Consider the following 14475-nt stretch of genomic DNA (forward strand, 5'->3'; position numbering starts at 1 on the left):
CGTGAAAGACATGTGCAAGATTAGGCTAAAGCAAGTTACTGAAAGGAAGGAACGGAGCCGCCTCCCTGAACAAATTGACGGCGAAATCACCGATACTGGTCTTCAGGCCTTCAAATGACGAGCACACGTGGACATCTCCTAACTTCACACACCTAGTGAACCAATGGTAATGGCCGATGAGACGTACATTAGTACATCTGATATGGCTGTTATTCACAATTGCACCCAATACAAAAATGTAAACTACTTACAACTGATTTACGGCAACACGTAAATAACAAAGGTTGCTAAGTGAGTGAAATTTCCCAGTCTTCCCTTCAAAAAGACTAAATTGACCAAAACTTCCCAAGGAGTACTCTGCTGAATGAGCAATTTTGGATTAGTGACTTTTAATTTGATAAACAATAAAAAAACGAAGTATTCCCATACTCCAATAAACATGGAGTGGTTGCTCATCTAATTCCATGGCAAAAGCAAGTCAATCCATAGGAAAACAACGGACTTCCACAAAGTGATTATAATTCTACCAACTTCGTACAGATGAAGGAATGAGTTTGATAACAGAATGGGATTTTAACTTGACAACTTCCATGCGAGTTTCTCAGCTGACCATGTGGTACTCTCAGGGATGAAGGAGGTGGAGTCTATCACAGAATGTGATTTGAATGCGCTTTAACCACAGTGCTAGCCAGCCAACTGAATATAAAACAAATATTGAGGATAAATATCGATGTTTGCTTTAAAAAGCCAAGCCAGGCAGACACACAGACCACGACACACAACAACGATCTAATTTGCCCAAGCCAGGCCTTACTTGTCATTGCCGGAAGTGGCTTGCAATGACCGCGTCGCTTTCGCTTGCTGCTGCTGAGCGACGTCACCGGCGTTGACTGCCGCCGAGCGGGTTTGTCGGCCAAGAGCCTTGACCTCCGCTGCGGCCGCTGCCGCAGCCGACAGCCTGGCCTGCCGCGCTGGCTGCGCCGCCTCAGACGCCACGCTTGCCGTGGCACGAGTCTGCCGGCTCTGCGGGGAGGCGTCGGCACCGTCCTTCGCCTGTTTAGCCGACGACAGCCTCCTGAGCTGCATGCGCTGTGGTGGAGCGCCTTTGCTGCCCGATGACTTCTTCTCCTCTGCGCCGTCAGACGTTTTCGAGTCCGCTTCATGTTCGCTTTCTGGCTGCTCAAGATCCGAATTTGCAGCCAGACTCTCAGCCTCTAGTTGCTTTTCAAATTTCGCTTCGAGATTTTCCACCCCTTTTTCTGCTTCCTGTGTGGCTGGCTTTTGTAAATGTGGCTCATTTTTATCTAAACTGGATTTCTGTTGAGCAGTATCCATTTCTTCCATTTGAGGAGGCTGTTGCTCATTTTCCTGCCTGCTTTCCTCTGCACTTGCAGAATCACAAGGCTCATCAGGCCTTGTTGTATCAACTAATGTTACCACTTGTGGTTCATGTGCTGTGGGAGATTCAGCTTCTGGTTGGGACTCGGAATCGTGTGCTTGCTGTTTGCCATCACTTTGAAGTAACCCCTCCTTAACACTGGGAATCTCTTCACAGCCTTGTTTTTCCACAGAAGAGTAATTTGTTTCATTTGAAGCCTCCAATGAAGATTCAGGGCATGGCTGCAAACACTCCAGGGACCGTAAGGTGGAAGAATCATCGACAGTCATTTTAGAAATTCCAGACACGTCAGCAGCCGTCTCCCCTTTGTGATCAGTGTCACTTACAGGCTCGCCAGGCACGGCCAAGGTATTTTCCGGCTCCCCCGTTTCGCTCTCTTTTTTCTGGGAAGACAACTCGGGCTCAGGATCTGCAGGCCCTTTTGAGGACGGTGCTTCCTCCGCCGAAGCTTCTGCAGCAGAAACTGCCGACTGCATCTGCTGCGTCCGCCGGGGCAGCTCAGGGCTTTTAAAGCCCGACGATTTGCGTCCTCTCTTGCTCTGCTTTGTAGTGTCGGCCGACGGAGATTCGCACTCCGAGGGCTGGAGACCGGCAGACGCGCGAGTTTGTCTGGCTTTCTGCCGAGCGTCATGTTGCGGCGACGCCATCTCTTTGGCCACTTGTTTTGCCTGGCGTCCACGTGGTTTTGACTGCACTGCTTGAACCTTTCCCTGCCGCGTCCGCTTGTCCTCGCGGTTCGGAGACACTGGGCCACCCCTCTTTTTCCGTATTTGGCGCGCGGCCTCGGCAGCCAGATGGCCGGACGCCCGCCTTGTCTGACGGCCGGAGTCAGACTCAGTCGAGGACTTTGCTTGTTTCCGCCGTGTTCGGTGGGCCAGCGGGGGCTCCTTGCCCTTCTCCTGCTTCTCGTGCCGCGTGCTGCGGCGTGTGCTGGGTCTGAAAATCCAACGTGAGAATCGAGTAGCCATTAGCATGACGAAAATACAAATACTAAAAAAGAATGCTTTTTGACTCAATAATATTCCAGTTGTGGCTTTTGGCCTGACGCAATGGCACACTTGGAATATAAATGGGAGAAAAAAATACACGCAGAACCCTCACAGCAAGCAGTACACCACCACGTGTCGGAGAACTGCCCTAGAAAATGATGTCACTTCAATGGGCCCATTAACCAACCCCAAGGATACTTTTCTAATGGCTGGCAAAGAGTGTTTGTCCCATGCCAATGAAACAATTTTTTTTAAGTGAAAAACCAAATGCAATATTATGGGTTTGAATCCATCAAGGGTAGCTTTGAGGATTTGTCATTGGTGAGTGAGCTAAGACCATCAATTCACTACGCTTGAGAACCGAGATTTGAACTTGGGCTTCTCAGCGGTGCTGACTCGGTGCTCGGAGATGGTATTAGCTCTCCGAGTCATGTGGCACCTGTATATATATTTTTTTTTTTTATGGTCTGCTACTCTCTATTATGGGTGTCATTGGAATGTTTTATTTATGTTTAGAAAACTGGGTGAGAAATTCAATAGTAAATGTAGCATAGAAGATTGATGGTTGTGGAAATTACTGTCACGACTACACAATTCTACAGAGCAATTTTCCACACTGATATGAACAATAGACATGTGTAACACACATACCGCTGCATTTTCTCTTCGGAATTTGAGGAATTTTCTGCTTCAGAAGAATCTGTGGTTTCTTTACTCTCAGCCTCGGATTTGTCTGTTAGGAAAAAAATGAAACAGAAGCGTTACCTCGACTCGAGGTATACCAAACAACATTCCATAGATGAATTGAATATGCCATGTATTATTATATATCATTAAAACAACTCGAAGAGATGTGCATACACAACATATGGACAACTGCCACTGGCTTCAGACCGCTCAAACTAACGACATACATTTTATTTTTATTTCACCTTTTTTAAGCAGGTATAACAAAAAAAACCTTGAGGTTAAAAACCTCTTTTGCGAGGAGGACCTGCCAAGAAGTCAGCAAAAATAAATCACCACACACGCAATACTAAATAGTACAATACAAAACATTAAAAACAATTACAATGGTCAATGACATTTCTTCTATCAGAGCTTTGAAATCAGACAACATTGATACCCTCCTTTCTCCAGTTTTAAAATCGTTTGTAATTTATTCCAGAACCAAGGAGCATGATAGGAACATTATTGTTTCCCCATTTTAGTCCTTGCCCTAGGAACTGTTAAAGAGAGCGCTGACTGAGAATGAAGGCTGGAGGGTTGTGATGTTTTTGTCACAAAAAAATAAGAAAAAAGCATTTGCTGGTGCTCATTTGTGTTGCCGAGCTTGAAGTAGAAATCACCAATGTATTATGCAGGGAGCAGTTTACTCTTCCTACCACATCACACACATTTTGGACACAAGCGCTAACAATAACCTCTAAAGAGGATTTCAACTCACAACCTTGTTCGTCTGACTCACTTTGCCATCTGTTACATACTATAAACATCCCGATAAGCAGGAGGAAAAATAGAGCCTGGATTCAGCTTGTGAGATATGTATGTAGCTGAATTTTTATGTAAAGCTTTCGTGACTGCAGGGATTCATATTCTTGGTTCTTTCGGTAAAGTCACGTAGAAGGGAAACAATAAAAGAATAAAAATATAAAAAATCAAATTCTCACGACGTTTCGTTTGTAACACAAGCAATCATCATCAGGTGTGAAAACCACAGCAAGAAAATGATGATTGCTTGTGTTGCAATCGAAACGTCGTGAGAATTTGATTGTTATATATTTTTATTATTTTATTGTTTCCCTTCTACGTGACTTTACCGAAAGAACAAAGAATATGTAGCTGAAGTTACCCGGTTTACAGCATAACAAAACAAAACAAAAAATCTATGATACGAACAAGAATGAGGCTCATCTCCACTGGTATCCCTCAGCCAGTGGTGGAAATGCTCAATGCCTGCGATGAGAGGTAGTCTCTCTCTAAGCTGCCCACTGGTGTGAAACGAAACAATGGTGTGAAACGCAAGATACGGAGGCTGCAGATCGGACCTGACTGTACTCTCCGCCTCTTGCCGGGCGGAGGGGTGGGGGAGCTGTCTCGCTTGCGCGCGCCTCTCTTTTTTGCGCTCTTCTCGCTTGCCGCACCTTCGCTCCCATCTTCCAGCGGCTTCACCGCCTGACCAAACAGAGAGGCAGGTACGTAACTCAGCTCCTGTACCCAAGTGTGCATGCACGTAAACACATGGCGGCTCTGTGTGTGGGCCTATGACTACATCACGCATAATGCACCCGATCGTCTTAGAGCTCGGAAGCTAAGCAGGTTTGAGCTTGGATTAGTCCATGGAATAGTGACCACCACGCATCAGATTTCGTAGGCTCCTGCGGGGCGACTTTGTGAGCAGAGGGCAGTGCAGGAAAATCCATTGTATTTTACTATGCTCCAATGTCCATGGGCCCAGGTTTACCAATCTGTACTGACCAGCGTGGTGAAATATTACAAGCCAAACAGCTAGGGGAAAACCCACAGTTTTCTTCCATGACACAAGGGCTTTACATGCTTTACATGTGCCTGTGTATAAGCGTCCTCTCCTAAAGCAATGACTAATATTGACTGACGTGTGTGTTCTCAGTGGAACGAGAGGACCACTGAAAGGTTATCAGATAATTACATTCTTTTGTTTGCTTCTTAAATCTTTGAGCAACAATCATGTATGTATGTACAAGAAAGCTAGGAGTTTAGCAACTTAAATTACAGTTCCTAAATTAAAGATTAACTAGATTTTCACCACATCTGACCCAACAGTAACACATGTACAGAGAAGAACGCCTTCAGAAGATGAATAAATGCCAAGAGCATAACTGCATACAAACTATATATATGCAGTTATATATGAACGTAAACATACCGTTAGGATAGTATCATAACCCTCAATGGGGCAATCACATTGCAAATGTTCAGCATTTCAAGCAGACAAGAACATGTAAATATGTTAAGATAATATTAAACAATGTAGACATGTGTAAGCTATATTTTTGTAATCTTAACCTTGACACTCACCTTTGTATCTCTTTCACTTTCGGAGCTGGATGTGGGGCTGGAAATTGCTTCCAATATATCTGCCCCAGTTTGGTCTGCAAACACAACATACCCCGTTAGGCACAGCAACAGCTTTACAATATACCACTGAATTGTGTACACATTAAATATATGACTTTATGGAAATCACTTGAACGTTTGGAGAAATATGCAGAGTGAATGTGTGAAAATTGGAAATTTTATGGGTAATTATGCGACTGCAATTTCACTTAACTTGAAACACAATGCATTGAAATTGGAAGCTATTGCCGAAATTGGCCAAGTAATTTCCGTATGTTATATTTGTTCAAAATAAATTGCTTAATTTCCAACTGCATAAGCGCCTTCACACAACACAATATTCATTTCCCGGCTGCGAGCTTGCATATGCTCTGTTATGGTACGGTATTTTCCTTGGGATTTCTGGCATCAGCAGCATTACAACTGCAGCTTTAATTTGTCAGAAGCTACACATTTAACAAAGGGTCAAATAAATCACTCCACAATCATTTAAAGCGTTTGTTGACAAGACAAAAAAACAATAATTCAAGAACCAAACTTGACTGACAAATATTTCAAGTACTTGTTGGTCAAACAATTAGAAACCAATCTTAACTTTAAGGTGCAGAACTCCAAACTTTATTTTCCTGCCAAAGTTACCTTTGACGTCCAACCCCTCGGCTTCCTTGTGGCTGCCATCATCATGTGACGGCAGCATGCCGTCTCTGAAGCGACTTTCCACTTGATCAGCATCTTTTAGTCCTTCAGCTTTAGCTTCTGCGGAGTCAATGTGTACAGCCTCCACAGCAGCCTCAACAGCAGCCGCCACCTGCTCAATTCTGCCTTCAGTCTCAACAAGGGACTTTTCATTTTTCTTTTCATTTTCGCCTTGTGATGGGGCCTCAGAGCCCAGAGTGGGTGTGCAGGATTCTGTGAGTGCCACAGGGCTTTGAGTTACGGCTGGAGTTGAGGCTTGGTCTTTGGGGCTTGAAATGCCAATGCCTTGAGTTGTTGATGTAGCAAGTGTTTCTGGGGTTTCCAACCTCTTTCCATTCGTTTCATTGACAGGGCTGCTGCTTGGAAGGCTTTCAGTGGGAACACAAGCTGCTGTGGTGACATGGGTTGTGTTATTCATTGAGCCGACGAAATCTGCACCGTCTGCTGCACGAATCCCAACATCACTGTCTTGTGCACCAGTCTCAACATTACTATCTGCTGCACTTGAAACAACTATTTCTGCTGCGGGAGTTTCAACATCGGTGTTAGCTGCACCAGTTTCAACATCACTAATAGTCGCACCAGTTACGCTGTTTGCTGCACCAGTTCCAACGTCTCTGTCTGCTGCACACGCTACATCACTGTCTGCTGCACACGTTACATTACTGTTTGCTGCACCAGTTACATCACTGTTTGGTGCACACGTTATATCTCCTCTGTCTGTTGCACCAGTGACATTACCGTTGTCTCCTGCACTTGTTATACGAGCTCTGTCTGCTGCACTAGTTTCAACATTTATATCTGCTGCACTAGTTACATCACTGCCTGCTGCACAAGTTTCAACATTTGTATCTGTTGCACCAGTTACATCACCGCTGCCAGCTGCACAAGTTACATCGCTGGCTGCTGCACCAGTTTCAACAATGCTGTCAGCTGCACAAGTTTCAACATCGCTGGCTGCTGCGTGAATTGCAATATCGCTGTTTGCTGCACCGTTTACATCTTTGTTTTCTGCACAAGATTCATCACTGTCTGCTGCACCAGCTACAATATTGATATCCGCTGCACCAGTTACAATTACGTTGTCTGCTTCACTAGTTACAACATCACTCTCTGCTGCACAGGTTACAACATCACTGGCTGCTGCACTAGTTTCAACAATGCCTTCAGCTGCGCCAGTTGCAATATCGCTGTCTTCTGCACAAGTTACAACACTGTCTGCTGCACCAGCTTCAACATTGCTGTCTGCTGCACCCGCTGCAATATCGCTGTCAGCTGCATACGTTGCAAATTCGATGTCCACTGTACCAGTTGCATCCTTGTTTTCTGCACAAGTTACATCTCTTTCTACTGCACCAGGTTCAACATTGCTGTCTGCTGCACAAGCTGCAATATTGATGTCTGCTGCATCAGTTACATCACTTTCTACTGCACCAGCTGCAACAGCGATGTCTGCTTTACCAGCAACATCACCATTGTCCATTGCACAGGTTACACCGTTGTCTCCTGCACGAGTTAAAACATTGGTGTTTTCTGTACAGGTTACATCTCTGTCTGCTGCCACTGTTACATCATTGTCTGTTGCACCAGTTGCAACTTCACTTTTTACTGCACAGGTTACAACATTGTCGTTTGCTCCACCAGTTAGAACATCGCTTCCTGCTGCAATAGTTACAACATCGCTGTTTGCTGCAATAGTTACAACATCGCTGTTTGCTGCACCAGTTACAACATCGCTGTTTGCTGCACAAGTTACAACATCGCTGTTTGCTGCACCAGTTACAACATCGCTGTTTGCTGCACAAGTTACAACATCGCTGTTTGCTGCACCAGTTACAACATCGCTGTTTGCTGCACCAGTTACAACATCGCTGTTTGCTGCACCAGTTACAACATCGCTGTTTGCTACACCAGTTACAACATCGCTGTTTGCTGCAATAGTTACAACATCGCTGTTTGCTGCACCAGTTACAACATCGCTGTTTGCTGCACCAGTTACAAAATCGCTGTTTGCTGCACAAGTTACAACATTTCTGTTTGCTGCACCAGTTACAACATCGCTTCCTGCTACACCAGTTACAACAACGCTGTTTGCTGCACTAGTCACAACATTGTCGTTTGTGCCACCAGTTACAACATCGCTGTTCGCTGCACAAGTTATAACATCGCTGTTTGCTACAGCAGTTACAACAACGCTGTTTGCTGCACAAGTTACAACATTGTCGTTTGTGCCACCAGTTACAACATCACTGTTTGCTGCACAAGTTATAACATCGCTGTTTGCTACAACAGTTACAACATCGCTGTTTGCTACAGCAGTTACAACATCGCTGTTTGCTGCACAAGTTACAACATTGTCGTTTGTGCCACCAGTTACAACATCACTGTTTGCTGCACAAGTTATAACATCGCTGTTTGCTACAACAGTTACAACATCGCTGTTTGCTACAGCAGTTACAACATCACTGTTTGCTGCACAAGTTACAACATCGCTTCCTGCTACACCAGTTACAACATCGCTGTTTGCTACAACAGTTACAACATCGCTGTTTGCTACAGCAGTTACAACATCGCTGTTTGCTGCACAAGTTACAACATTGTCGTTTGTGCCACCAGTTACAACATCGCTGTTTGCTGCACAGGTTGCAACATCGCTGTTTGCTACAGCAGTTACAACATCGCTGTTTGCTGCACTAGTTACAACATCGCTGTTTGCTGCACTAGTTACAACATCGCTGTTTGCTACAGCAGTTACAACATCGCTGTTTGCTGCACTAGTTACAACATCGCTGTTTGCTACAGCAGTTACAGCATCGCTGTTTGCTACACCAGTTACAACATCGCTTCCTGCTGCACTAGTTACAACATTGTTGTTTGCTACAGCAGTTACAACATCGCTATTTTCTGCAGAGGTTACAACATCGCTGTTTGCTACACCAGTTACAACATCGCTTCCTGCTGCACTAGTTACAACATTGCTGGTTGCTACAAAGGTTACAACATTTATGTTTTCTGCACCGGTTATAACATTGCTGGTTGCTATACCAATTGCAACATCTCTGTCTGCTGCACCCATTACATCATCGCTGTCTGCTTCACAAGTTGCATCACCACTGTCTGCTGTACCCATTACATCACCACTGTCTGCTGCACCAGTTACATCATCACTGTCTGCTGCACCCATTACATCAACACTATCTGCTGCACCCATTACATCACCACTGTCTGCTGCACTAGTTACATCACCACTGTCTGCTGTACCAGTTACATCATCACTGTCTGCTGCACCCGTTACATCACCACTGTCTGCTGCACAAGTTACATCATCACTGTCTGCTGCACCCGTTACATCACCACTGTCTGCCCTACCCGTTACATCACCACTGTCTGCTGCACCCGTTACATCACCACTGTCTGCTGCACCCGTTACATCACCACTGTCTGCTGTACCCGTTACATCACCACTGTCTGCTGCACCCGTTACATCACCACTGTCTGCTGTACCCGTTACATCACCACTGTCTGCTGCACAAGTTACATCACCACTGTCTGCTGCACCAGTTACATCACCACTGTCTGCTGCACCAGTTACATCACCACTGTCTGCTGTACCCGTTACATCACCACTGTCTGCTGTACCCGTTACATCACCACTGTCTGCTGCACAAGTTACATCACCACTGTCTGCTGTACCCGTTACATCACCACTGTCTGCTGTACCAGTTACATCACCACTATCTGCTGCACCAGTTACATCACCACTGTCTGCTGCACCAGTTACATCACCGCTGTCTGCTATACCAGTTACATCACCACTGTCTGCTGCACCAGTTACATCACCGCTGTCTGCTGCACCCGTTACATCACCGCTGTCTGCTGTACCAGTTACATCACCACTGTCTGCTGCACCAGTTACATCACCGCTGTCTGCTGTACCAGTTACATCACCACTGTCTGCTGCACCAGTTACATCACCGCTGTCTGCTGTACCTGTTACATCACCGCTGTCTGCTGCACCCGTTACATCACCACTGTCTGCTGCACCAGTTACATCACCACTGTCTGCTGCACCAGTTACATCACCGCTGTCTGCTGTACCAGTTGAATCACCACTGTCTGCTGTACCAGTTACATCACCACTGTCTGCTGTACCCGTTACATCACTGCTGTCTGCTGCACCCGTTACATCACCACTGTCTGCTGCACCCGCTACATCACCACTCTCTGCTGCACCCGTTACATCACTGCTGTCTGCTGCACCAGTTACATCACCACTGTCTGCTGCACCCGTTACATCACCACTCTCTGCTGCACCAGTTACATCACCACTGTCTGCTGTACCCGTTACATCACCACTGTCTGCTGCACCCGTTACATCACCACTCTCTGCTGCACCAGTTACATCATCGCTGTCTGCTGCACCCGTTACATCACCACTGTCTGCTGCACCCGCTACATCACCACTCTCTGCTGCACCAGTTACATCATCACTGTCTGCTGCACCCGTTACATCACCACTGTCTGCTGCACCCGCTACATCACCACTCTCTGCTGCACCAGTTACATCATCGCTGTCTGCTGTACCCGTTACATCACCACTGTCTGCTGCACCCGTTACATCACCACTCTCTGCTGCACCAGTTACATCATCGCTGTCTGCTGTACCCGTTACATCACCACTGTCTGCTGCACCCGTTACATCACCACTCTCTGCTGCACCAGTTACATCATCGCTGTCTGCTGTACCCGTTACATCACCACTGTCTGCTGCACCCGTTACAACATTGCTGTCTGCTGCACCCGTTACAACATTGCTGTTTTCTGCAGAGGTTACAACATCGCTGGTTGCTACAGAGGTTACAACATTTATGTTTGCTGCACCGGTTACAACATTGCTGGTTGCTATACCAGTTGCAACATCGCTGTCTGCTGTACCAGTTACATCACCACTGTCTGCTGTACCCGTTACATCACTGCTGTCTGCTACACCAGTTACATCACCGGTTGCAACAACACTGTGTGTTGCACAAATGACATCAGTTGGATCAGCGGTACCAGTTACTTCGGCACTATCAATTTCAGAAGTTACATCAGTGTGATCTTCTGCAGTAGTTACAACAGCACTGTCTGCCGCATATACAGCAATGTCTGCTGAATTTGAAGCACTGACAGTGTCCATTGCATCACTATCATGTGCACAAGCTGCATCAATACTATCTTCTACACAATTTACATTGGCCTGATCTGCTGTACCAGTTAAATAAACACTGTCTGCTACATTTGAAACACTGACCACTTCCGCTGTAACACTATCTGCTGCACCAGTCGCATCAGCCCGATCTGCTGCACTGGGTGCACCAGCACTGACAGCTTCTCCTGCACAAGTGGTATCAGCACTATCTGCTGTACCAGGAACAGCAGTATCTGTTACACAAGTTGCATCAGCATCGGCTGTTGCAGCCAATACAAAAGTAGTATCTGCTGCACAGGTTATATCTGCATTATCTGCTGCATAGGAAGCAATAGCATTGATCGCTGCACTAACAGCATTAGTACTGGCTGCTGCGCTTGAAACACTGACAATTTCATCGGCACTAGTTACACCAGCACTATCTGCTGCACTAGTTGCATCGGCATCATCTACAGCACTAGTAACATCAGTTGTATCTGCTAAGCAGGTAGCATCAATACCATCTGCTTCGCCAGTAACAGCACTATCTGCTGTATGTGAAACACTGACACTTGCTGCTGCACTTTTTACATCACTGGCATCATCTGCTGCACTAAATGCAACATAACCATCTGCTGTATTGGCAACATTCAATTCACCTGCAGCACAAGTAACACTGGCATGAGCTACTGCACCCACAACATCAGCAGCATCTGCTCCATCAGCAACATCGGCAGTTTCCATTCCACCACCACCACCAATGTAAGCAACACCTGTTGCACTGGTATCAGGAGCGCTGTCAATCCTGCCAATAATTTCAACGCTATCTGTTACAGTAGCGGTAACATTGGCGTTATCTAAAGCAGTGACGTCAATTTTACCCATTGAACGTTCAGCCTCTGCTGCTGCTGTACTGTCGGCAGTTCCATCAGTGGGTGTGCTGGAAGCTGTTGTATTTACACTCTCAATTATTTGCAGAGCCTGGTCAGTTGAAGGCAATGTCGCAACAGTTTTCTCAGTGGTGCTATCTGCATTTAAAGCCTTATTTTGCTCGTCGGGCTTTGGAGGCCCATTGAGAGGAGAGACATTTGTGTTTGGCTCCATGGAGTTCAAACTCTCTTCCTGTGCTTTCATGGTCTCAAGTTCCACCGCGTCCGTATCTGCACAGGGCCCAATGCCTGCTTCCATTGCCGGCGATGCCATTGCAGGTCGTCGCGACTGTTCTTTAGCCACGCTGGTGATCGCCAGTTTGTTGGAGTCATCCTCTGGTGCAGCATGCTCAGAATCCCCTGCGCTTATAGCGTCATCTGGGGCATGCGGCTTTTCACCGCCTTCCAGCGCACACACTCTTTCTGGTTCAACATTCGTTTCAGGGCTGATGACCAAAGTGAGAGTGGCACTCTCTGGTGAGGTCTCTGCAGCAACAGGCGCTTTACCTTTGCTCTTGCTGCCATTGGCTACTACTTCAGACACAGCACCAGTGCCATCACTCGTCGGTAGATTCTCTTTGGATTTTGCAGTACCTCGTTTGTCCACCTCCACTGCGGCGGCCAACGATGGCTTTGATGACTCAGTTGGTTTCGCCGTATGCGCTGAAGCTTGGCCTTTGTGTGGTTTTGGCAGGCCACTTGAAGAGCCTTTGCGGGTGCCAGAAGTGTTGGATTTGTGCGCAGCGCTTCGCTCTCTGTTCTCCGAGCGCTGTTGATCAGAGGGGCTCGAGGATGCCCGCTGCGTGCCGTGATACTTCTTCTTTTCTACCCGACCTGCCTTGTCGACCGTTGGTGAAGACGTCCTTGTGCTAGAAACGCTCGGTGGGACACCTTTGCTCGACGGCCTCCTGCTGACTGTAGCGGATTTCTCTTCCCTCTCACTTCCCCGACCACCATCCGCCTTGCCATCTTTGCTTTTAATTGGAGCAGGCTCGCCACTCTTCTCCAGGACTCTGAAACTGCTTTGTTTGTCTTTTGTCTTCAGCGAAGGGCGGTTTGTGCCATGGGAATGCTCCCCCCTGGACAATTTCTTCGCTTTATCGGACACCGAGGGCTTTCCATCTCCGGAAGATTTCAGCTTTGGCATTAACTTGCTTCCACTAGGAGTCTTTTTCTCCCGACCATCAGACCTCTGAGTGCCTTCACCGTCCTTCTTAGTCGGCTTCAGAGACTTCTGCTCTTTTTCACTCGGCCTCCTGGGCATCTTTTCATGTTTAGCCGACCCTTCGGAGTCTTTTGACGTTTTTCCAGCTTCCCTGCCGGAACCGTCCTCAGCAGTCCTCTCCCTGCTTCTGGAGTGCAACTTCTCTGTTCTCCTTTGAGGGAAATCTCCTTTATCTTCCACGGATGGAGAGCGAGAGGTTGTAGAGGACACACTGATGGAGCGCTTACGGTCCTTGAAATCGAGGGATTTCCTGAAGTCCCTGTCCTTGTGCTTCACCTGCTCACTGTGACTCTCTTTCTTGCCGTCAGAGTCTTCATTCCGACTCTTCTTAGCACTCCTCTGCTACCAAGAAAACACATTTCCCAGTTTGTTAATGGCATCTCGGGTAAGGGGAGTAGTATAGATCGATATTAAGGAATGCATACAAACATGTAATCTGTGTTCCAAGATGAATACAACTATTCATGAGGGTGATATACTGCCATATGCTGCCAGACGGTAGACAGATTTATTCAAAAGGCTTAGCTCAGTTACAGGTGTCATGAATGTCTAACCTCTTCACTTTGCTCTGAGTTTTCACGCTTTCTTTTATGGGTATCTGGTGGCAGCACAGACGACTCCTTGGATTTGGTCCTAAGGAGAAAAAAGAACCACATGAATGCTCAGGGTGACTGCAGACCATACCTGCCTGAGTGCATTTACAAAATAGCCTACCGAGTAATTCATATTTAGTTCCAACAGTGATTTCCTTCTGTTCAGCAAACTTGTTGTACGTAACTTTTGTGTTGCTCTTGTTAATCAAAAGCCCCACTTTGCAGCCTTCTTGGTCACGTAATTTAGTCAGCCAAGTTGTAGGGCCAGCTGTTTGGTAAAGAAATTAGCAGACCTCATTGTACTTATATTGTATTCCAAAATGAATATCTACGTGACTTTACCGAAAAAAACCTAAGAGTATGAATCCTTGCAGTCAC

At 46.4% G+C, this 14475-nt stretch overlaps 1 protein-coding gene across 2 annotated transcripts in view; it reads right to left on the minus strand.

Annotated features, from left to right (window-relative positions):
• LOC144931549 (uncharacterized) overlaps positions 1-14475 on the minus strand; it is a 34218-nt gene that overhangs the window by 3638 nt on the left and 16105 nt on the right. Inside the window, exons 10-15 of one of the 2 annotated variants that reach the window (XM_078855515.1) lie at positions 14059-14137; positions 6124-13843; positions 5446-5519; positions 4437-4563; positions 3040-3121; positions 815-2335 (exon numbers count right to left, since the gene is read on the minus strand). In XM_078855515.1, the coding sequence (XP_078711641.1) occupies positions 815-2335; positions 3040-3121; positions 4437-4563; positions 5446-5519; positions 6124-13843; positions 14059-14137 (9603 nt within the window). Of the gene's footprint in view, positions 1-814; positions 2336-3039; positions 3122-4436; positions 4564-5445; positions 5520-6123; positions 13847-14058; positions 14138-14475 lie in introns of both variants that reach the window. The other variant, XM_078855514.1, reaches the window with a different exon arrangement.

The sequence above is a fragment of the Lampetra fluviatilis genome, chromosome 4, assembly GCF_964198595.1.
Source record: "Lampetra fluviatilis chromosome 4, kcLamFluv1.1, whole genome shotgun sequence".
In the NCBI taxonomy this organism is placed as follows: domain Eukaryota; kingdom Metazoa; phylum Chordata; class Hyperoartia; order Petromyzontiformes; family Petromyzontidae; genus Lampetra; species Lampetra fluviatilis.